This window comes from Photinus pyralis, unplaced genomic scaffold (assembly GCF_008802855.1).
Source record: "Photinus pyralis isolate 1611_PpyrPB1 unplaced genomic scaffold, Ppyr1.3 Ppyr1.4_LG9, whole genome shotgun sequence".
In the NCBI taxonomy this organism is placed as follows: domain Eukaryota; kingdom Metazoa; phylum Arthropoda; class Insecta; order Coleoptera; family Lampyridae; genus Photinus; species Photinus pyralis.
The window spans coordinates 13,905,143-13,927,987 of NW_022170878.1; the positions used below are offsets into that span (position 1 = coordinate 13,905,143).

The 22,845-nt window shown below is 35.2% G+C and overlaps 4 protein-coding genes across 7 annotated transcripts; 1 reads left to right on the forward strand and 3 right to left on the reverse strand.

The window, feature by feature from the left end:
• Window positions 1–410: 410 nt before the first annotated feature.
• On the forward strand, window positions 411–3,488 carry LOC116180271 (pancreatic lipase-related protein 2-like). Of its 3 annotated transcripts, XM_031500178.1 has the most exons (9): window positions 411–531; window positions 1,401–1,511; window positions 1,573–1,681; window positions 1,736–1,878; window positions 2,065–2,188; window positions 2,243–2,502; window positions 2,559–2,733; window positions 2,792–2,871; window positions 3,222–3,488. In XM_031500178.1, exons 1-9 carry the CDS (start codon window positions 453–455, stop codon window positions 3,308–3,310), a joined length of 1,170 nt encoding a protein of 389 aa, XP_031356038.1. In that variant the 5' UTR covers window positions 411–452; the 3' UTR covers window positions 3,311–3,488. The 3 variants fall into 3 exon arrangements, with proteins under 3 accessions (XP_031356038.1, XP_031356037.1, XP_031356036.1); XM_031500177.1 differs by having other exon boundaries at window positions 2,065–2,502; window positions 2,792–2,893; XM_031500176.1 differs by having other exon boundaries at window positions 2,065–2,502.
• A 619-nt stretch (window positions 3,489–4,107) lies between these two features.
• On the reverse strand, window positions 4,108–5,427 carry LOC116180274. Its single transcript, XM_031500182.1, has 4 exons — window positions 4,818–5,427; window positions 4,539–4,748; window positions 4,343–4,485; window positions 4,108–4,292 (listed from the first exon to the last, which is right to left on the reverse strand). Exons 1-4 carry the CDS (start codon window positions 4,863–4,865, stop codon window positions 4,217–4,219), a joined length of 477 nt encoding a protein of 158 aa, XP_031356042.1. The 5' UTR covers window positions 4,866–5,427; the 3' UTR covers window positions 4,108–4,216.
• Window positions 5,428–5,572: 145 nt separating this feature from the next.
• On the reverse strand, window positions 5,573–11,191 carry LOC116180272 (G-protein coupled receptor Mth2-like). Of its 2 annotated transcripts, XM_031500180.1 has the most exons (7): window positions 9,547–11,191; window positions 7,418–7,606; window positions 7,252–7,330; window positions 6,769–6,950; window positions 6,559–6,721; window positions 6,308–6,508; window positions 5,573–6,255 (listed from the first exon to the last, which is right to left on the reverse strand). In XM_031500180.1, the coding sequence occupies exons 1-7, from the start codon at window positions 10,103–10,105 to the stop codon at window positions 6,171–6,173; spliced, it is 1,458 nt and encodes a 485-aa protein (XP_031356040.1). In that variant the 5' UTR covers window positions 10,106–11,191; the 3' UTR covers window positions 5,573–6,170. The 2 variants fall into 2 exon arrangements, with proteins under 2 accessions (XP_031356040.1, XP_031356039.1); XM_031500179.1 differs by having other exon boundaries at window positions 7,252–7,606.
• Window positions 11,192–11,315: 124 nt separating this feature from the next.
• Window positions 11,316–15,502, reverse strand: LOC116180273 (G-protein coupled receptor Mth2-like). Its single transcript, XM_031500181.1, has 6 exons — window positions 14,790–15,502; window positions 14,312–14,500; window positions 12,800–12,878; window positions 12,232–12,413; window positions 11,818–12,181; window positions 11,316–11,769 (listed from the first exon to the last, which is right to left on the reverse strand). The coding sequence occupies exons 1-6, from the start codon at window positions 15,364–15,366 to the stop codon at window positions 11,691–11,693; spliced, it is 1,470 nt and encodes a 489-aa protein (XP_031356041.1). The 5' UTR covers window positions 15,367–15,502; the 3' UTR covers window positions 11,316–11,690.
• Window positions 15,503–22,845: the final 7,343 nt, after the last annotated feature.

Consider the following 22,845-nt stretch of genomic DNA (forward strand, 5'->3'; position numbering starts at 1 on the left):
TGCACCTATAGCTAGGGTCTTAATAAAATGGCACCACCAAAACTATACAATGTATAAATTCAATGGTATAATACAGGAAATATTTTTTTCTGAAACGCGACAAAATTGGAGAAAAGTAGTTTCCTACGTGCTTTCTAATTAGCCAATTCGTCATACGTATAAATAATAATCTATTAGGTACTGGCCACATACGAGTAGGTACATATGTATAGTCAACGGGATTATACGTAGGCACTTACCTACCTATTTACTAATTGCGACACTGGAAAATCATATTTTTGAATAACCCATAATTTAGAACAATAATTGAAATGATTTACATTCAGAACAACAAAGAGCAGACGAGATAGTATCATGAATGTTGATTGATCTGCGGAAATACGGAAGGACAAACATTTAAAAACGTATGTCGATATTGCTGTGTTAGTCTTGAAATACTTGTGGGTGGGTAAATGATGGGGATTTTAACTACATCCCTAATCATTTTAAATGGTTTGTTGGTGGCAACTTTAATGTTTTTCGTGACCTTATGTAAGTACTAACCCTTGATGGACTAATTAGTGAAATATGTTACACAGAGACAAAAGGACGATAAAATGAGGAAAGTCCTGCGTTCTATGATTTTTGTAAAAAAATAAAAGCTATGACTAAATTTTTCACAAATACAATTTTCTTAGTTCTTTTGATGCGTATGACCCAACACCTGAAAGAAAATAAGGTCATTTTTACCAGCGAATATTTCAGATTTAACTCAACCGATTTCGATGAATATTTTTATAATCTTCATCAGAAAGCTTGTCCCTTTTGAAGAGTAGGTACAAGTCTATCTTCTCTACTTTTTATGATTTTCGTGCGTACAGTTAGTAGGCGTGGCGGGGCGCTAAATTTCTACATATTCTCAAACGGTAATTGTAACGCACATTTAATTACGTGATTTATTTATTTACAAAATCTTAAAATAAGGTACCGCGCTCCTTAAGTGTAAAATTGCAATTGTTTCCCCATTTCACCGACTCAAGCTGCATTAGTTTCCGATTCCGACGCTAAAAGTTGGGAAAAATTCTCCGCTCTAAATTTCCCGAATCTATTCTTTATCATTAAACAACTGAAAAATCTTTATTACCAAAAACATTATACAGGGTGGCCCAACAAAAACGAAACAGACTTAATAACTCGTAAGGAAATAGTTTTTGAAACAAACGCAAAAACACGTCAATTTGGGTTGGTAGGAGGACATCTTTTATTTCAAAATGTACACCCCTGCTGTCAACCCCCTAAGCAGGGTTGCCACCCTTGCGAGTTATTCAGTCTGTTTCGTTTTCGCTGTGCCACTCTGTATAAACAATGAATGTCACACATGAAACCAAAAACATCTCTTAAGAAATCTATTTGAATTTCAGCCAAGCCGGAGACTAATTTTGAATCTTCAACTGCTCTTTCCAAACCCATTCTTGATTTGAATAAATTGAAAGAAACAATCTCCAATTTTAACTGGAGTGAATACTTTGAAGGTAATTAATTCTTCTTTTCGTTTTCCATTTTGTTTTATGTTTCTTGATCGCGCGGCCGCAGTGGGACGAGGAAACCCGCAAACTACGCCCGTTCAAAAACCAACCACTGCCGTTAACGAAACTTACTTAGACCCTTATGGGCCTAACGTTCAATTTATTTTGTTTACAAGGTAATGCACTTGATTTAGTTGGAAATGCGTGATTATAAGAAGGTTTGTTTTTAGAGATGGCCTTCCTTACAATTTAAAATTGGATGCACACGAAAACTTTGTAAAATCCAACTTTAACTACAGCAATCCTACTAAAATTATCATCCACGGCTTTATTAGCAGCATAAGGGAAACGGTGTTTCAAATAAATAAAGACGGTTGGTATCATGGCAATTGGCAGGACGTCTTCTCGAAACTAATATATAATATGTCTTAGCAACATTTTCCCGATTAATTTAAACTTTGGTTTTTGTCAATTCTTATACACTATACCGTCCAATCGTAAATAATAGAATCGCTTTAATATGTATAGGTACTGCAGACCTAAAAGGTTAGCATTTTAGCTTATTTGGAAACTGGGGATTACAATGTGATTGGAATGGATTGGTCAGTTTTGTGTGAATTTGAATATTTTACGGCGATGCGTGGAGCCCAAATTGCTGGATCACATCTTGGAGCCTTTCTGAGGTATTTAATTCAGGAAGGAGTCGGTTACGAAAACATTCACCTTATTGGGCATAGTCTTGGTGCCCATGTTGCTGCGATGGGCGCCGATAAAGTACAAGGTGGGAAAATACATCGCATCACGGGTTTAGATCCTGCCGGCCCAGGTTACAATGACGTTCCGATGAGTTATCGCCTTGATCCCAGTGATGCACATTTAGTTGATGTAATTCACACCAACATGCGTTTACTAAGCCTCTCGCATCCCCAAGGGCATTTAGATTTTTATCCCAATGGAGGAAGATTTCAACCTGGCTGTCCGGAATTGGCAGATATATGTAAGTTCGTACCTATAGTTATCACAACATTTAGTAACAGCCCTTATCAATTTCAGGGACTGTCACTGATAGTTTGGAATGTAATCATGGCCGTGCGTACCACTACTTCGCGGAAACAATAAGAAACAAGGGAGCCTTTAAATCTTATCGTTGTGCTCACGTTAACGTGTCCAACTTGGACTATTGCGTTATACAAACTGAGGTTTACATGGGACAAGAAGAAACTTACGAGTGCGTGTACTATTAAAAAAATATATTACTATAAATAATTTAATTCCTTCAATTCAAGGGTAATTGATTGTTCTACGAATAAAATTAAAGCGAACATTGCTACTAAACCCGACAACTGGCAGGCGGCCGTCAAAAAATGTACTTCGGCTAATATTTCTTGGTATACTTAATGTTTGATTCTAATCGTGATCAGTGTTATCACCTAATTTCTACCAACTTGGTTGAATGTTCGTAAAAATCCATCAATCATGCGTCACGTGCTTCTCGCCATATAGGGTTTTTGTTTCTAAATACTGCAACCTTACCTATGTCGCATAAAGGTTCACAGACTGTTTTTCGCACTAAATATTTCAATGCACGCACGTTTCCCACATTCACAGCTTGCACATAAGTAGGTACATTCCTAATGTTTACATAGTTTCCACCTATACCTATCATACATGTTACTTACGGGAATATTTTAATTATTATTGCCGTTTTGCTTTTAGGTATGGATCATATTATCTACGTACAAGAGCGTTACCTCCATATTCCTTTGCTTAGGAAAACAACGTTGGTTTACCATACACTGTTATAAGATTGACTAATGCGTAAATTCATTAATACTATCAACAGTTTGTTTTAATGTCAATGTTGTGTGTATAGGTAGGTAGGTACTTTTATTGGTCATCAGCCCATCACTCTCATTTGTATACCTACCTAGCTTAGTTTCTTCTTGATACAGTATAAGTATGTTAATAATAATATTAATACAATTAATTACTTTTTTTTTCACTGCGTTCTTTTGGTTTGTTGTATTAGGGTCCTTATCACTTATTGCAATACCAATACGAATGAATCTCAAATGACATTGTGCATTTTTCCTAGTCTCGCGTTTTGGATAGTCAAACCAAGTAGGTATTAAAAAGAATATTTGAAGATACTTTTCAGTTTTCACTTTTATACAAAGAAAAAAACCTAAATGGATTAAAAGAGCGACAGAGCACCTCGGTTTGACCCTACGGGGTCATTGAATTTGATCCATTTTCAATAGGCTTGTCACATGCGGTATACACGGTGGTGCCTAGCGCGACGCAGCATAGGGATTTCAATGGTAATTTCTTTATAGTCAATTACTAGCTCCCCTAATTATTTTAGAGCAAAAGTCTAAATACGTTTCTTATAGAGAAAAAAATGTAATGCATACTATATGTATATACCTATACTAATACCATTGAATAATATTCAGATTTATATATTATTCAATGCTAATACTAATATTTAAAATAATTCACGTAGAGCAAGCCATGGATCACTATTTTCTTTGCAGAAAAAAATTTAATTTCACAACACAACAAGTCAAATCATTTAAGACCAATAAAGGAGTGGTCAACCCTCGTTGCGACACAAATGTAATTGTTTTCTTTACTGTTTTCTCTTTATCTAAATAACATTACTTTTATACACAAGTGAAGTAAGTATGGTATATACGGAATCGTAATCCCTAATGGTGTACAGGTAATGATTCCTCCGTCTTAACTTTTGGAAAGTAAGGATTCTTATGGGGATCCAAGTTTACCCTGAATTCAAAAGTAAATAAAAAAAAAATGGGCAAAATCGTATATCTTACCGATACAAGTTGATGGCATTGTGACAATTTACATTGTACCACCAATCGCACGCAAATTCTTCTTGATTAAAAATTGTTCCATTTGTACAGAGGAAAGAAGCGCCTTGATGACCTTCACGACCATCGTGACACACGTGATATGCCTAAATTATTCAAACAACTAAAATCCAGATAAGTCGGTCCTTTTGAAATTAACCTGGCATCCGGTTTCGACGTTTGCGTACATTCCAGGTAGAGCAGGTACGTTATGGCAAGAGAAGCCAGTTTCCGGTACGCTATGGTAAATGGGATAATCCACACCAGGAACGCCCGGAATTTTGCTCAAATCCTGTAATTGTTCCTTTTCAGCTTGTCTTAATTTCAAGGGGACTGCTACATGATGTGTAAATTCTTCATAGACCGCGCCCTATAATATAACAATAAAAAATACAGTAGGTATAGGTAATTTCTTTTGGGAAGTTATGGAATCAATTACCGCGTTAACAAACCATGAAAGAAGACACAGGATCAAAACTGCACTCATAATCTTTGCACGTTGAGATATTGTCGATAAGTGAATGTGACTAAGACAAAATTTGCTTGAGTGATACAGGTCACATACGACTTTCACTCACATTTATTGAAATTAAACAGGTGGTGTTATAATAGACACAAAAAATCGAGTGTATTTGAACTTGCATAATGAATATCGCAATCTGGTTTAGAGTTTACCTACTTTCGAAGGTATTTACTTGATTAAATGATCAAGCTTTATAAATTTCGATTTAAGTAAATTAAACCATTTACCTACACGTTCTTGCACGTACCTATATATAATAAATCCACATTTAGGGTTTTTAAGAACCTTTCTCGAATTCTCAAATGTCTAATTATTTTTTCGTAGGTATGTAGACACATTCAAATTTAGCGTTCAGTAATGCAATTTTATATGTGCTGGACACATGGTCAAGATACCACGAGCCGTGAAAGAAAATCGGCAAAAACGACTTTAATTTATTCAGGTAATGCACCACTGTAAAACAAACGAAAATGTTGATTTAAATTAATGAAAATAAATCAGTTTTTAGATTTCGTTCATAATTTTTTGCGTATTTTTGAAACCGAGGAGCCGAGTGGTTTTAGTACATGGGACAAGTTTGCCCTTTTCGAAATGGTGATTATTAGCATAAGCTAGTCAGCAATTGGACAGTAGGAAAGGGTTGAAATCTCATTTTGCACGTAATTATCAAGTGATTGAATAATTTTGTTTACTCGTATGTTTAGATTATTACACGTTGGAGCTTACTTAGTTATTTAGCATTACAATCCTTTAGTTGTCGTAATTGATACCTACATTTAAATTTAATATTGAACATAGGTAAATATTACTTATTAGAAATTTATCTACTTAAACCTATAATCATTAAAATATTGCAGCTGCATGCAACAATGTAGGTATAACAATAAAAGTACTTGCGAACACCAGTTACAGTTCAAATCTCCCAAAAGATGGAAACCTGATGAAGAAAAATTATTCTAACGGAATATTCATGGTTGATGAGCTGTTAATGCGAATTGTGTTTAAATCGCATTCAAATATAGGTATAGTCTCTGCAAGACTATTGAATGACTTCAATGAAATACGCAATGTAGTTTGCTTCCTGGTGAATGTAGCTGCATCATGACAACGGGAAGATATATGTGGGTACTCTCTTTATCAACGCACATTTTCTTTTCAAATATCACAGACCATATCGTTTCACATTTTGACCAAAACAATAATACTTTTCAATTCACTAACTCAAACGACTAACCAATAAAGTTCATTGATGGACTAAACATATGTATGTCAGCTCTTTGGTTCGCATCCGTTGGGTAACATAATTTCTAATGTTGGAATTGTTGTGTTAGGCAGCCCCATAATCATGTAATACCTAAGAAGAATGATGGTAATTAGTTTGGTAATAAACAAAAGACAGCTATCACCTCCTTTTCAGCAGATTCCAAATGTTCTTTTTGCAAACAAATATTAAAAAGATAACCAAGCCGAATGCCGCATTACAGAATTCAGTAACGTACCAAATGGCATGCGGTATGCGATCCACTTGCCAATCTACCGCCCATGCGATTATGTCCATCGTCCAGTTAATACCCATCACTGCGAACAGCTTCAAATATACCGAAAATCTGTAAGAGCAAGGTGTATTTTTTTTACTTTTGCTTTCTTTTAACTGTACCTTATTTTGTTGTCATCACTTCGTGAATTAATTCCCTTCCTAAGTACCGCGGTCTCTTTTTGTGATTTTCGTATTTTGCTTGATGTTATAGTAAATAGTGATATATTGGCAATAGCTATTGTAGATATTGGTAGATAGAGATACAGCAACGAAGGTATTCCATCTAATATTAACATAAATTAAACTAGAAAAGTTGAGTCGTTACCATACCGTTCAACCAGCATTCCTGATCAGCAATACCAGGATTGTACCACTTGTTAGGTTTTACCAACGAGCTAAGAACCATTACCAAGATTACAAATAACATCGGCACACCCCAGGCGTAAATACTGTACACCGTAAAACGTCTCTTTTCAGTTCTCCGTTTACTTCCCTGGAACCCACGAGAACCACTAAAAAGTTGTCAGGATTAGTAGGTACATGTTAAACACTTTTTAATATATCGTAATGGCCTTGCGGGAAGTATAATGAGAGTGTGCACCAAATAGACAATTCCACAGATAGATGAAAAGGTAAAGAGAGATAGAATGTGGATATGTGAACGGCCGAATGGATAAATGGATAGATGAAGCCATAGGTGAAAGGTTTATAGCCTTCTTTGATAAATTAGCGACTAAGTAATCTCACCATAACTTTTTATTCTCAAAACCCTTCGCGTAAGACCTATTGGATTGTTGAAACTTACCTACCTACCTAAATGTTAAATAAATGTCGATCGACATTACATTTGCCCATAAAGCAGAGGCGAGTGTGAAGAATAGGCAAAGCATAGCTGAAAATGTTAAAATTAACACATTTGATAGACTTGATCCAACTCTATAAGAACAATTTTCTAGTCCATATTTTATGGCATACTCACCAATCGTTCTACATACGTAAGCACTGTAGTTGTCTGGATGAGGATGTAAAGTCGTTATCACATTTAAAAGTTGGGTTTGAAAAAGGGCGAAAACATAGCACATCAAACATCGTCCATGTTGATTTCTCACAGGCAACAATGCGTATACAACGAATGTTATAAATAGAAACGGTAAAGATATGATCATCCCTGAAAAAGAATAATTTGTTTCTTAGGTGTTTTTTTTTCTTACACCTATCAGTATGTCCATTTTAAAACACACCATCCTCCATATTCCAGTCTCTGTAAAACGTCTAAAAATTGCAAAACAAAAACAAAATAAACGTATTTATAAGATGTAGAAATAAATCCGCAAATACCACGCATCTAGGGCTTCTTTTTCAATGCTTTTAGAGAGTATCTGCGTGAAGCGACTACCCACAAATGGTGTGATCTGGATAAGAGGCATGAAGCGATAGAGTTAAAACTTCGTAATAGTAGGTACATCTATTGGTCAACAATTATATTTATTAGATTAAAGTTGACAACTAAAGTACAGGTTAGAAATATTGTCTGGAACACTGAATCTCTCTTCAAAAGAACATTTTTTAAAGAAGCTGTTGAACGTATCCAAAATTATATAAAGCTTACTATCAACGTACATTGTACATACTTTAAAATTGTGGTTATTTGCGTACGTCTGCAGGGTCAAGGGGGGATATATATTTTTTAATAGCAAAGACTATTTTTACATATTCTTAAAGTCCACACTTCTTTGGATTAAAAAAGACGGTCACATTTTTTGTGTTTGTTTGTAAAAATATTAAAATGGTTTTTTTATTTACACATTTTTGATACAAAAGATTGCGTTGTTTAAATTATCAAAAGATTAACTTTTTCAACGCAAACTAGTAAACTTATGTTTTTTTATGCTGCTATATTAAAAAAAACAAGCTTTGAGAAGGCCATGAAAACAATCGCTATAACTTTATTGTCAAATTCATTCAGTAAATTTATACCAAATTATTAGACGACAGGCAGCGCATTAAAAAAAAAAAATAAGATGATTCCGTGAAAAATTAAATTAGTCCAAGACCTGCACCATTCGTTTCATTTTAAAATTGTTGTTTGCTATCACAGATAATACAAAATTAAATGTAAAAATTTTATTCTGTAACAATTTGTCATATCTCTAACAGTAGCCGAGATATCTGCTGTGACACTTAAAAATCAAACAGACTGTGAAAACTAGTAGTTGCCATTAAAAAAAAATGCCCCCTTGGCCATACAGAATTACACCACTGGGCACATATTTACACATGTTTACGCATGGTATAGATTGGTAGCAAACTTTTTATAATTGTGGATACCGTAAACAAATTCTTTGCAGTAATTGTAGTTTTGAAGATATACTCAGCGTTCCAGCCAAAATTTCCACCCTGTATAATAACTCTTAATTTAAAAACTTTCAGATCACAATATATGGACAAATGCGAAAATCTCGGGAACGCAACCTCAGAAGAAGGTACTTGCAAAGGAAAAAGGGGAGCTATCGACGAGAAGTACCTATCTGTTGGTGCGGTCACAAAGAGAAAATAGCACATCTGACCAAGAAATATCGTATTGACTGCATTTTCCAGGTCCGCCCATTTGCATTTGCTGTAGCAACGCTCGGTTTAACAGTTTATTAGAATGTTGTGAAAGTTCAGACAGACCATTGCGTGTACAGAAGTAGCCTAAGTGAAATGCGAAATTAATTCTTTTTTCGGAAGTGATTGACGATATTTCTATCATCATCTATATTCTATATCATTGTGATGGCTCCTAGAGGCTATCTTCTGTGATTTAGATATATTTGAGGTCTAGTAGAGAGCAAGAGGACGAACGGCACGGACATTTAGGCAAGTTAAGCGCATCGTACACACAAAGGAAATTGATGGTTAAAATTTTAAACAGTTTTAAGTAAATAATGATCATTTTAACAAAACGTTCGAATTTAATCTTAAACTGCAATTTCCTGTTCCTTTGCTAAACTTTGGATCACATACGTAACTAAATTTTAAAAATCAATAAACCCTTCATGAGAATACCTACATACTTAAAATGAAAAAAAATTCTTACTTCAATCTCTTAAAATTTACAAATCTTACCTACAACAGTTAAGCGTTCCGAGATAAGTAAACCTTGGATATCAAAATCCAAAATGCAAATTGTTGCAACAATGTTTTCATTATTATAATCCAAGCAATAGTGTTCTTGGCCAAAATATGTATTCATTGCCGGTAACCATATTCGTCCATCGTCTTGTATATAAAATTCATCACGAAGGGCTTCGTAAAACATATCATCGTCCATGATACACTGATTAATACCGGAAATGAAATGTATTCTGGGCAAATCCTCACCTTCGAGCTTTACATTTTGGTGTTCGAAAATCGGCAAATCCATCGTTAGGGTGCTATTAAACGAGCATGTTTTATTTATTTCTACATAATTTACATCACAGCATTTTCTTATACACACTACTTCGTTTGTATCACAGCCGCATCCCTGTGTATTTGTTTTATTGAATATGGTCGGTAAATACCAACTATGATCACTGGATATTTTCAAGGATTCACTTCTGGTGTCAGTAATACAAGAATATGTCACCGAATTTATAAATAAATGGCCAAATAAAAAATACTTAATTATGTTGCCGCATTTCATAATTATTGGTGATAAACTGCCGCGTGTACTAAATTCATCGTATTTCTGTTACAACGTTCGCTATTTATAAAACTCGTCTATGACAAACAAAACTAGAGATCTCGTGGAAAAATAGGATTGAATTATCTCCGGGAGGATTAAAGAGACGGCGCAGTAAAGATTCGCCGGCATAATTAAAAACACTGACGCAATGAAAGGGAGAGATTGATTTGAAATTTCATTAATACCATTTAATTTGAATAACCGTTTCCAGAGCGCAGTATTTGAAACTGAAAAACATTTCAGGAGAGTGCATGGTTTTCATTTTTGGTGGGTGGTCTCGTAGCTAACGTATCTTATTGCTTGTTCTTGTTCATTTTCAACAGGAACATTATACTCGTATACCATTACCATCTACTACTTATGTATTTATTTTATTTACTACTTATGGTATCAATATATCTTTCCATCTTTAAACGAAAGTTTCTTTACAAGCATAGGTAAGTGCTATTTAATGTCTGTCAACGTCAAAGTTAGTAAAAACAAAAGTTTGTGGACAAGTAAAGCAACATCTTCGCCTGGTTCATCGAATTTTTGAATGGTCAAATTTATTGTTTGGGTACCAAGAACATTTGTGTTTCCCTTGTTCAAAATCGCCGAACCTTTCTTTGTGGTAGAATGATGACGAAAGTTGTAAAACTAATACCTAATCAAATATACTTACATATACATACTTACAAGAAGTAAAACAAAAACAACAATAAACCACTTTTCAATTTTATTCACGGTTTAATTCGCGGTTTCGCCCACGCGGACAAGAGTGTTGTCGGGGACTTAAACTTTTATTTCACCAATTAATTTAGTTCTCGCTCTAATTGATAGATTAATTTCGCGGTTTCGCTGAAATGATGCGCGGTTCGCGGTCTAATTTCAAAGACTGACTAATCATAATAAATCCGCTGAACCGCCACAATAATTGACCAATCAGACTGCGAGTCCGCGAATTAATTCAGCGACTTCGCGACATTATTTAATTAATTAATTGACAAAGCGATTTAATTGACCTTGATTGATCCAGCGAATTAAACTGCAAATAAATCCCCAAGATGGCAGAACAAGAGTCACTGTTCCACGTCTTTGGAAGTCGCAACACAAACAATATGTTCGGCGAGTAGAAAATCTTTAAAGCTTCTTGTTGAGAACCGCGGTTTCGATAAAAAAAGTAGGTACGTCAGTAAAAAAATTTATTAATGGGTCTAGATCAAAGGGAAATTGGTCAACGTAGTTTTAAAAAAATTCAATAAGTGCAAGGACGTTGGCCGTCAAAAATAAAGCATATTATGGGAAGAATTATTAAATCGGAATTGCAACAACAATTTCTGCTATTTACATTCCATTTTGTCGGTGGTTTGCCATGACAAGTAACCACCAAAAATCTTCGTTTTGGAGCTATATCCAATCACAGCCAGGAAAAAAGTGTTGACGCGAACCCTCACAAAATAATTAAGTGGACATTGACGTAAGCATTTGTATCAAACAGGCACTCTGTAATCTCTTCTCTTCTCAAAAGTCATAGGAATGGAATGCTATTTAGTGCTATCACGTTTTATTTGTATTTTTCCAACGTAACTTCATCCGTTGAAGACACTGCAGTAGGCGGTGTTTTACCGGTGACTTCATAATACCTAGAATGGTGTTAGGTGGAAATGGAAATTTAAACAAAACTAACTTACTTGATTTTCATCAACTTCCAAACTTTTTTATTACACACAAAGATAATAAAAATAAGTAATCCGAACAGGGCGTTACATAAATCGGCGACATACCAAAGGGCCCGTGGTACATTCTCAACTTGCCAATCAATGGCCCATGTGACTATTTCTAAAGCCCAGTTTACGCCCATGCATAAAAAAAGCTTTACATAAACCCCAAGTCTGACGGTATCATCATTCGAACTTCGATTATCTCCCGTTCTTAACATCGCTGTAGCTCGGCTTGCTACTCTAACTTTGTGTGCAGTTATTACGAACAGTATTACATTCGTAATAATCAGAATAGCCATGGGCAAGTAAAGGTACAACAGTGTGGGTATTCCATCTGAAAAATTTTTAATTCGGTACCTTGTTGGACCTTCAGACTATACTAACCGTTTAACCAGCATTGTTGATCAGATATTCCCGGGTTATACCAAGCATTAGGTTTTACGGAGTTACTCATGACTATGACCAGGATCAGTAAGAGCAGAGGTGCGCCCCATGCATATATACTGTAGTAGATGAAGCGCCTCGATTCTATCCTTCTTCTTTCGGATATTATCAATTTTATGCCGCTAAAAATGGAAATAGGTACATTTCACGAAGTAAGTAGTTCGTCGGGTGATTGCATACCTGTGTCGAGAACGAGAAACAAAAATAGTAACTATTTATCGGGAAGGATAACAGCGGAAATTACTCACAACTGTGTTTAAAAAAACTAAAATGTGCCCCCTCTATTCATATTACTTCCTGGTAATTAGGTAATTAAAAAAACAATGCTCAAACACGTCAAATTTATATGTAACGAATGTACTGATCCAAGTCCCCCCCCCCCCTCCGTGCGCGTGAGCCATAGCCAGAAATCAAATAAGTTAATGTGATAATTAGATAGCTAAATACGCTTTCATTCAAGTAATTTATCACATTCTCCAACATGCAGGAAAATGCGCTAAAAACGTACCTGAACGTCAAGTAAATATCGATGCACATGACGTTCATCCAAACAAACGACGCCTCAAAGAAGTACATAAAGATCATCGCTATAACAAATAAAGTGCATTAGCTTCTTCGCATCAACCTCGGCATCAACATAAGTATAAGAAGCGGTACACCTTTTTCCACCATCTTGAATTCTATTCACGTGGTTTAATTCGTGGAACTAATTTTATTTAATTCGTGTGGTCAATCAATTGATTCGCGGTTTCGCGCATTGATTCTCTGATTAAATTAAATTAATTGAAATATTTCTTTGAAATTTTAATTAAATTGGATCAATTAAATAACATTGCCGAATTTATTCACGGGTTTTAATTTGATTTGGGTTTTGATTGCGATTTTGTATAGGTACATACATATCATCGGCAGAAATAATTCGCAGATTCGCGCTCTGATTGGTCGATTATTCATGAACAGCAATGCCTTTGCCATTTGACTGAAGTAGGTAATTTCAACGCGCAATAAGCTTTTTGTAGACATTTGGATACATGGTGTGCGAATCACTGTCGACAGTAAAATTTGTCGCAAATCTTTTACGCAATTTTTAACAATTGAGTTATCAAACATGTTTCGAAAAAGAAGGGGTTGAATCCCACTACATTGTACTGGAAGTTTATTTTTATTAGTTCTGCGGTCTGCCACTCATTAAGGCCAAAGATAATACTCTTATCTTTGTTAAGGCTGAACACTGAACAGTACACCCGTTTCGTTGCCCGAAAACGCTTGATTTCGTTCCACGATATCTGAATTTTGAGTGAAGATGCAGAAGGGGTCGAATATTCCTGTGAAAGGTGAATGCTTTAGCTAGACAATAACGCCGGGATTTCTTAAAATGTGTTGAAATAATCTTTTTTTTTAGTATAACATAGAGGGCTGTTAGGGTGCCATATTTTGAAAAAGAAAAAAGGAAACAAATTTTCCTAGCGTTATTGCCTAGATATTAACTTTACGCGCTTATAGCAATTTTGGAAATTATCTTGGAAAAACGACTTAAAAGTTTACCTCGAGACCGCGAAAAAATAGTTTCCGCCGCGCGGCTTGTTTTATACAGATAGAAAATGTGCATTATAATTGCCCTAAGTTTATGTTTCTACCATCGAACACAAACTAATATTATAATAGCCAAATTTGGGGATTGACAATAGGCAACTTTACCTACTCCGTTCTGTATGTACTGAGTACCTTATTTTACTTTGTCTATGCTGAGTACCTATCCATGTTATGTCTACACCGTTTAAAATTACATGCGCGGTACCTGCATATACAATGGACGCTTCATCATAATGTAGTGTGTGAAATCATAGCCTTGCCCTAAAAGTATAATTGTAATTATTGGTCCCTGTCCTGGTCTTTTAAAGTTGTTTTTTCTGGTGGAGTAAATACACGAAAATAGTAGCGGCCTGAATCCTTGAAATACTTATTTTTAACGGTTGTTTATTCATTACCATAAACACATTAAGTACATAATTCGACTTACCCAAGGTTTTACATAGAACTGCATCTAAACTTTCGGCATCCGGGTGCAATTGTATAATTATATACAATAAATATGTTGTAAATAGTGAGAATATATAACACATTAGCGCCTTTCCATGTAAGTTTCGAAGGGGTAATACTCCATAAACTATGAAGGTCACCAGTAAAAAAGGTAGTGATATCATCATACCTAAAAAAAATAAGTCACTCAATTTGCAAGAAATTGATACAATTTACTGTAAGTAATTTATCTTACCACGACCTACTACTTTCACATATTATTAAATTTAGATAATGAAATTTAAATAAAGTAAAATACAGTAATTACTTAATGACTTATTCGAAAACTCATAGTTCAAGACAACACGACGCTTATTATAACTACCGCTTTAGAAAACCATCAATGTCTGGCGAGTTTTTTTATAGCCATTTCCTTTTTTTATTAAATTACATCATTGTTTAAATACTTTAAAGCTTACCTATCACAGTTATACGACTAGATATTTCTAAACTTTGAACATCGTAGGATAGAAGGCATAAATACGCAATCGGTCCATTATCTTCATCATATTCGAGACAATAATGCTCCGGCTTAAAGTACGTATTCAAACTCGACATCCATAATTTTCCATTTTTTTGAATATAAAATTCATCCATTGTGGCCGTATAGGCATTTTTGTCATCGTCATCAAGCAGACATTCGTTAACGCCCGATAAGTAACGGAAATCGATTATCGGATTATTATCGATAATTACATTTCCCATCTTATAGATCGGAACAGATAATTTAATTGAGTCATTACGTAAACACTTAAGTTCAAGCGTTTCCTCGTTTAGGTCAATGAAATAGCCTTCATCGCAACACTTACGCACACAAGTGTATTTACTGTCACAACCACAATCACTAGTGTAGCTTTTGTTAAAAAACACAGCACTGTAAGAATTTCCGTCTGGAGCCAGATCATCAGACCTCTGTCTTGTATCTGGAACGCATACGGAAGAAAGACTCGCTATTATTAAGTTTAGCGAAATTGCGAAGATAAATAAATACGTCATTTTTTCGGTCCCTACGCTTCGCGCGTTTAATGTGAAGTGAACTATTACGTAGACTTACTAATAATAATAACAGCGAACAAGGTTATATTTATATATATCCTCTACCGTAGTCCAAATGTACGAACTGCACAACAAACGTTATCTTTAGCAGAATGAGCCCACATCATCATGAATGACCTTAATATATAAAGGTGCAGCATTTATTTAAGACGCTCGCGCTCAATCAATAGGTCAACCGCACACGTGCTAACAGGGAACATCCCAATTGATATTGTTATGGCGATTGAATTCTTCCAATAAGTTGGGAAAAAAGTCATATCACCCACTGTTCGTGAATAGTCGTGATAAATAAAAAACATCCTGTAAATATTGCTACGATTCTAAAATGTAGAACAACAGATGTAGATAAACGTCAACACCAATTTCGGCTCAGATTAACTGAGTATTTCGATATAGTCAACAGTCACATAAAATGTGTTATCAAATTAGTAGGTATCTTCAGTTCAGCTACCGAAGTAGCTTTACCTCACGACCTCACCTGGGGCCTGCGGGAAGCAAACCTCCTCTGACTCGTCTTGAGTGTTGTCAGATGTAGACCAGAGCTTTGTTTCTGCCAAAGATTGGTTTTACGACTTTGCTGCTGGGGGCATTTTTCGCATGTCGCAAGTCGATTTCTTTGAGTACTTACTCATAAGCTTTTAGCGATTTTTTAATGAAAAATATAGCTTATACCTGCGTGAATTCCGTTCGTCGTTGGTCTAAGCTAAGGGTTTGAGGAATTCGTAGAACGCGCTGGAAATTCCCATGATAGACATTCTCATCTTGGGCACAGCGCATAAGTAGGTACCTATACGTAGATACGTAACTTGTACATCCGAGGCCCGAAATATGTGTATTATACCAAACGAGGCCCGGTTTTCACATGCGAGGCCCGTTTCCGGGCCTCGCAGTGTAAGTGCGTGTATATCAGCTTATTTTCCATCCCTTTGCCCCCCTACACCCCTATACGGATTTTGTCAGGGGACTCGCATGTGCCATTTATATCACCACTTATACGGATTTTAGTTAATTGAAATAAGAAGTAGGGGTCGCTGCAGTAGTTCTGTATAAGATTCTGTATAACAGTGCGAGGCCTCCGTACATACATTACATTTACAAAATTCTTGCTGGTTCCGAGGCCCGTATACGTGGCAACAGCGCTATTCTATTATAAGAATGAAAAACCGCAGTATGAAGCAATTTTTGATTCTAATAATTAATCCTTTCAATAAGTTACGAATTTTAAACCAGTTGAATTTTTTATTAATGGGGTTTGGGCATTTGAATGTATTTGAAGAATATTGGCCCTAAATTTGTGAACTGAATTTTGAAAAATGTTTGATACAGTAAAACAGCGGTTTCTAATTTATTTGGAAACAATTTAAACGCTATATCAGAATCAATAAAGATTTTGTGGAGCCTGCGTTGATTAACATTCATATTTGACTATTTATAAAACACTCTTCAAATTCATTCGCGTACTGAACGATAAAAATTGAAGTGGATGCATGGAACTGCCATTGTGTTTTTAAATAATTACGAATTACAATAATTACAATTATAACAATGAAATGGCATGAAACACAAATTGGTAAATACAAACAAATACGTATTACATTACAAGATAGTCATCGTGTTGTGCACTTTGACGATATTTTAGGCATATTCTCACATGAAAGAAAGAGAAGGTCTGAAAGACTATATGTGGTCCTTCTAAGATTAGCTACCCTATTAGCCGCCCACTTAAAAATAAAGGACAAAAGAAAAATAAAAAAAAATAAAAAAGTAAGAACATCAACATATGGCTTAATTTTTCAACGACCGTCAAGCCTGTTTATAATTTTGTGTTGCTGTTTCTCTGTCCGTGTGCACGATATCTTTCTTTATAAACAAAAAAATAGTACACATGTCCTTAAAAGTATAAGAAAGGTAGCTATTGTTGTTAAGCTACGTAGATTATCAGGGCACAAAGTTATAACCCGACAACATCTCAAAATTCCGATTAAAAAAAGATTCATTTTTTAAGTCTTGTTGCAAAGAAAATATGAATGCACGGTTTTCTGTGTAAGTAAATATTCCTTAAACCTCAAGAAACTATGCAGATGAATAAAAAATAAAATTTGAGCATTTGCAACTTTTGTATTTGCACAATCCATTTTAGCGCATTTTTTAAGAATTAAAAAAAAATGTGCTTCTTATTGCGTTTTTTGTCTATCCGTTCGAACCCACTCGCAAATCTTAACAAAACATGATGGGGGCGATTTTATGCTAAAAAGGTCGCATCCATTGCCTTACCAGACTACGAGTTGGGTTCCAAAGGTCACCATGTTTAATAAACTTCATTATAAAATTGTGTTCAACCAAATTAGTTGCGTATGTTGACCAATAAAAACATTGCCTGCATGACGTTGTTTTTATTATCCCACCTGTACCATTGCACTGGGAGGAGAACAAAAGTACATTGTTGTACTATTTATTACGTGTAAACCTTATTATTTGGTCCATTGATTACATAATTTTAGGCTAAACAGGACGCATCAATTGCTTTAAAATATGGTACCCAAAACCACCATGTTCAAAAAACATTTTTTTGCAAATTTCATTAGAGAATTGTGTGCAACCTATTAAATTGCGTATGTTGACCAATAAAATGCATTGCCAGCATAACACTGTTTTATCATCTACACCACCTGTTAGTACCTTTACTCTGGAAGGAGAACAAAATTGCTTTGGTGAACCATTTATTTTGCGAAAACCTTAACAAAGATGATCGGTCCATTAATTACATAATTTTAGGCTAAACAGGTCCTATCAATTGCTTTAGCTAAATATGGTACCCAAAGCCACCATGTTCAAAAAACAATTTTTTGTGAATCTCACTAAAGAATTGTGTGCAACCTATTAAGTTGCGTATGTTAACCATAAAATGCATTACCTGCGTAACATTGCCTTGTCATCATACCCCACCTGTACCAATGCACTGGAAGGAGAACAAAAGTGCTTTGGTAAACCATTTATTTCGCGAAAACCTTATCAAAAATGATCGTGCTATGTATTAATTAATTTTAGGCCAAACAGGACGCATCAATTGCTTTACCAAAATATGGTACCCAAGGCCACCACGTTCAAAAAACATTTTTTTACTAATTTCACTAAAGAATTGTGTGCAACCTATTAAGTTGCGTATGTTGGCCAATAAAATGCATTTTCTGCATGACATTGCCTTATCGCCTACTCTACCGGTACTCTGGACTGGGAGGAAAACAAAAGTGCTTTGGCAAACCATTTATTTTGCGCAAACTTTAACAAAAATGATTGGGCTATTTATTGATTAATTTTAGGCCAAACAGGCCGCATCAATTGCTTTACCAAAATATGGTATCCAAAGCCCCCACGTTCAAAAAACATTTTTTTACAAATTTCACTAAAGAATTGTGTGCAACCTATTAAGTTGCGTATGTTGGCCAATAAAATGCATTTCCTGCATGACATTGCCTTATCACCTACTCTACCGGTACTCTGGATTGGGAGGAAAACAAGTGCTTTGGCAAACCATTTATTTTGCGCAAACTTTAACAAAAATGATTGGGCTATTTATTGATTAATTTTAGGCCAAACAGGCCGCATCAATTGCTTTACCAAAATATGGTATCCAAAGCCACCACGTTCAAAAAACATTTTTTTACAAATTTCACTAAAGAATTGTGTGCAACCTATTAAGTTGCGTATGTTGGCCAATAAAATGCATTTCCTGCATGACATTGCCTTATCACCTACTCTACCGGTACTCTGGACTGGGAGGAAAACAAGTGCTTTGGCAAACCATTTATTTTGCGCAAACTTTAACAAAAATGATTGGGCTATTTATTGATTAATTTTAGGCCAAACAGGCCGCATCAATTGCTTTACCAAAATATGGTATCCAAAGCCACCACGTTCAAAAAACATTTTTTTACAAATTTCACTAAAGAATTGTGTGCAACCTATTAAGTTGCGTATGTTGGCCAATAAAATGCATTTCCTGCATGACATTGCCTTATCGCCTACTCTACCGGTACTCTGGACTGGGTGGAAAACAAAAGTGCTTTGGCAAACCATTTATTTTGCGCAAACTTTAACAAAAATGATTGGGCTATTTATTGATTAATTTTAGGCCAAACAGGCCGCATCAATTGCTTTACCAAAATATGGTATCCAAAGCCCCCACGTTCAAAAAACATTTTTTTACAAATTTCACTAAAGAATTGTGTGCAACCTATTAAGTTGCGTATGTTGGCTAATAAAATGCATTTCCTGCATGACATTGCCTTATCGCCTACTCTACCGGTACTCTGGACTGGGAGGAAAACAAAAGTGCTTTGGCAAACCATTTATTTTGCGCAAACTTTAACAAAAATGATTGGGCTATTTATTGATTAATTTTAGGCCAAACAGGCCGCATCAATTGCTTTACCAAAATATGGTATCCAAAGCCCCCACGTTCAAAAAACATTTTTTTACAAATTTCACTAAAGAATTGTGTGCGTTGCGTATGTTGGCCAATAAAATGCATTTCCTGCATGACATTGCCTTATCACCTACTCTACCGGTACTCTGGACTGGGAGGAAAACAAAAGTGCTTTGGCAAACCATTTATTTTGCGCAAACTTTAACAAAAATGATTGGGCTATTTATTGATTAATTTTAGGCCAAACAGGCCGCATCAATTGCTTTACCAAAATATGGTATCCAAAGCCCCCACGTTCAAAAAACATTTTTTTACAAATTTCACTAAAGAATTGTGTGCAACCTATTAAGTTGCGTATGTTGGCCAATAAAATGCATTTCCTGCATGACATTGCCTTATCGCCTACTCTACCGGTACTCTGGACTGGGAGGAAAACAAACTTTGGCAAACCATTTATTTTGCGCAAACTTTAACAAAAATGATTGGGCTATTTATTGATTAATTTTAGGCCAAACAGGCCGCATCAATTGCTTTACCAAAATATGGTATCCAAAGCCACCACGTTCAAAAAACATTTTTTTACAAATTTCACTAAAGAATTGTGTGCAACCTATTAAGTTGCGTATGTTGGCCAATAAAATGCATTTCCTGCATGTCATTGCCTTATCGCCTACTCTACCGGTACTCTGGACTGGGAGGAAAACAAAAGCTTTGGCAAACCATTTATTTTGCGCAAACTTTAACAAAAACGATTGGGCTATTTATTGATTAATTTTAGGCCAAACAGGCCGCATCAATTGCTTTACCAAAATATGGTACCAAAGCCACCACGTTCAAAAAACATTTTTTTACAAATTTCACTAAAGAATTGTGTGCAACCTATTAAGTTGCGTATGTTGGCCAATAAAATGCATTTCCTGCATGACATTGCCTTACCGCCTACTCTACCGGTACTCTGGACTGGGAGGAAAAGAAAAGTGCTTTGGCAAACCATTTATTTCGCGCAAACTTTAACAAAAATGATTCGCTATTTATTGATTAATTTTAGGCCAAACAGGCCGCATCAATTGCTTTACCAAAATATGGAACCCAAAGCCCCCACGTTCAAAAAACATTTTTTTACAAATGTCACTAAAGAATTGTGTTGCAACCTATTAAGTTGCGTATGTTGACCAATAAATGCATTGCCAGCATAACACTGTTTTATCCCCTACACCACCTGTTAGGACCATTACACTGGAAGGGGAACAAAATTGCTTTGGTGAACCATTTATTTTGCGTAAACCTTAATAAAGATGATCGGCCCATTTATTAATTAATTTTAAGTGAAACAGGTCGCATCAATTGCTTTTCCAAAATAGGATACCCAAAAACAATTGTTAATTGCAACTTTTAGAGACACTACACGTTGAGCCTTTAAAATCGTTTCGGGTGCATTAAGGATTAAATTATAGACTATTAGTTTCGTAATATACTGTTTTTGACATCAATTCTATATAAAGTGCATCAACAACCGCATCTTTAGTAAAACTTTCTTTTGAATATAATATCGTATGCTAACGTTTTTAAAAATTACGTCTTATTGGTTTGAGATTTTTGAGTTTTTCAGGCAGGTTATGGATAACCACCGAAATTTTACAAATAAAACATTTTTCGGTATGGTGATTACTTATTGAAAAAAATGCAAATTTAAAAAAAATTATAAATAGTTTAACATATCAATTCAAAATTTCTCAAAAACTAAGAGACTCGCCAAAAACTGTGATTGACTTTTGAACATGGGTAGAACTTGTTACCCTCTCCTTTTTTTATGCGAGCACTAATTTCATACAATAGGCACTTTGCTTTATTGGAAATGAAAAACACTAGTTTAGGGTAATCTACTATGAATTTAAAAAATCCTTAAATGTTAAACTGCAATGTCTCGTTTTGAAAATCAAAACGGCACAGAAGGAAGTAGAAAACCATTCGAATTATTTATTTACGTAATCATCTTAGTACCGTATAAAAAGAATACAGAATATGCAGGTCAGGAAAAGAAAAACTAAATAATTGCATGTCAGATGATAACGACCTTAAAAACGCAAGTTCAGTTATTTTAATAGGTAATATAACTGACCTGATTAATATTTTAGACTTGGCAACGTGGTCGGGACTCGCATGTACGCTGAGAGTGCCAATTATATACAGCGGGCCTCGCATGTTCGTTGGATATACCACAGGGGCTCGTATGTACATTGCACATTTGTATATCTGAATTTTCTAAAAACATTACCCCTCAAGGGCGGATGTTGTTAAGTATCATTAGGACACTCCAAAAAACCAAAATTTATAATTTTACAAGTGGTCTTTATGGCGGGCCTCGGGTGGCCTGTTCGATATATCGGGCCTCGCTTTTATAGATACTTACGTATATATACACTGATGTGTATAAAGACGCCGAAAAAGTGATTAATTAATTTACACTTACATGCATGACATTACATTTTATACATTACATTTTATAACTGACGGCAACATTAATTACCCTGTTGTTAATTTATGTCTGAATACGCATTCAGAAAAAAAAATGTTTTGGTCTTGATTAAGTAATAATGGAAGAGTGCTTGATAAGGAAACGGAACTATAGCGAATTTGTGACTCCCATGATGTACAATATACATTAATTAAAAATCTATAGTACGCAATACTATTGTGTAATTATAACAATAAAGGAAATCAGTTTTCTGTGGCTTGTGGACGGGCAGGATAAGGATAAGAACAGGGACTTTACAATGCGCACCAAATATTGTGGTTAGCTGAGTAGAGATAACATAGTACTTAAGCCATTAATCGATTTGCAAATTAAATTCACAAATATTACAACAGAAAGTAGGCCAAAATGATACAACCCCTTCTTTAGGTATATTATTGAGGCAGCATTCAAATGGCGCAATTGGCACTATTAGGAAATACTCATAAATACCGATGATATTAGAAACACAGTGTGAAGC

Coding starts and splice junctions, on each gene's coding strand:
- LOC116180271 (XM_031500176.1), top strand. CDS start 453: ATGATGGGGATTTTAACTACATCCCTAATCATTTTAAATGGTTTGTTG. Junction 1,512..1,572: donor CTGGAGTGAATACTTTGAAG/GTAATTAATTCT, acceptor GCGCGGCCGCAG/TGGGACGAGGAAACCCGCAA. Junction 1,682..1,735: donor CAATTTATTTTGTTTACAAG/GTAATGCACTTG, acceptor GTTTGTTTTTAG/AGATGGCCTTCCTTACAATT.
- LOC116180274 (XM_031500182.1), bottom strand. CDS start 4,865: ATGAGTGCAGTTTTGATCCTGTGTCTTCTTTCATGGTTTGTTAACGCG. Junction 4,486..4,538: donor ACGTCGAAACCGGATGCCAG/GTTAATTTCAAA, acceptor TGAATAATTTAG/GCATATCACGTGTGTCACGA. Junction 4,293..4,342: donor AATGCCATCAACTTGTATCG/GTAAGATATACG, acceptor TTTTGAATTCAG/GGTAAACTTGGATCCCCATA.
- LOC116180272 (XM_031500179.1), bottom strand. CDS start 10,105: ATGAAATGCGGCAACATAATTAAGTATTTTTTATTTGGCCATTTATTT. Junction 6,722..6,768: donor TCAGGAATGCTGGTTGAACG/GTATGGTAACGA, acceptor TGTTAATATTAG/ATGGAATACCTTCGTTGCTG. Junction 6,509..6,558: donor AGTGATGACAACAAAATAAG/GTACAGTTAAAA, acceptor TTGCTCTTACAG/ATTTTCGGTATATTTGAAGC.
- LOC116180273 (XM_031500181.1), bottom strand. CDS start 15,366: ATGACGTATTTATTTATCTTCGCAATTTCGCTAAACTTAATAATAGCG. Junction 12,414..12,799: donor GATATTTACTTGACGTTCAG/GTACGTTTTTAG, acceptor TTCCATTTTTAG/CGGCATAAAATTGATAATAT. Junction 12,182..12,231: donor TCAACAATGCTGGTTAAACG/GTTAGTATAGTC, acceptor AAAATTTTTCAG/ATGGAATACCCACACTGTTG.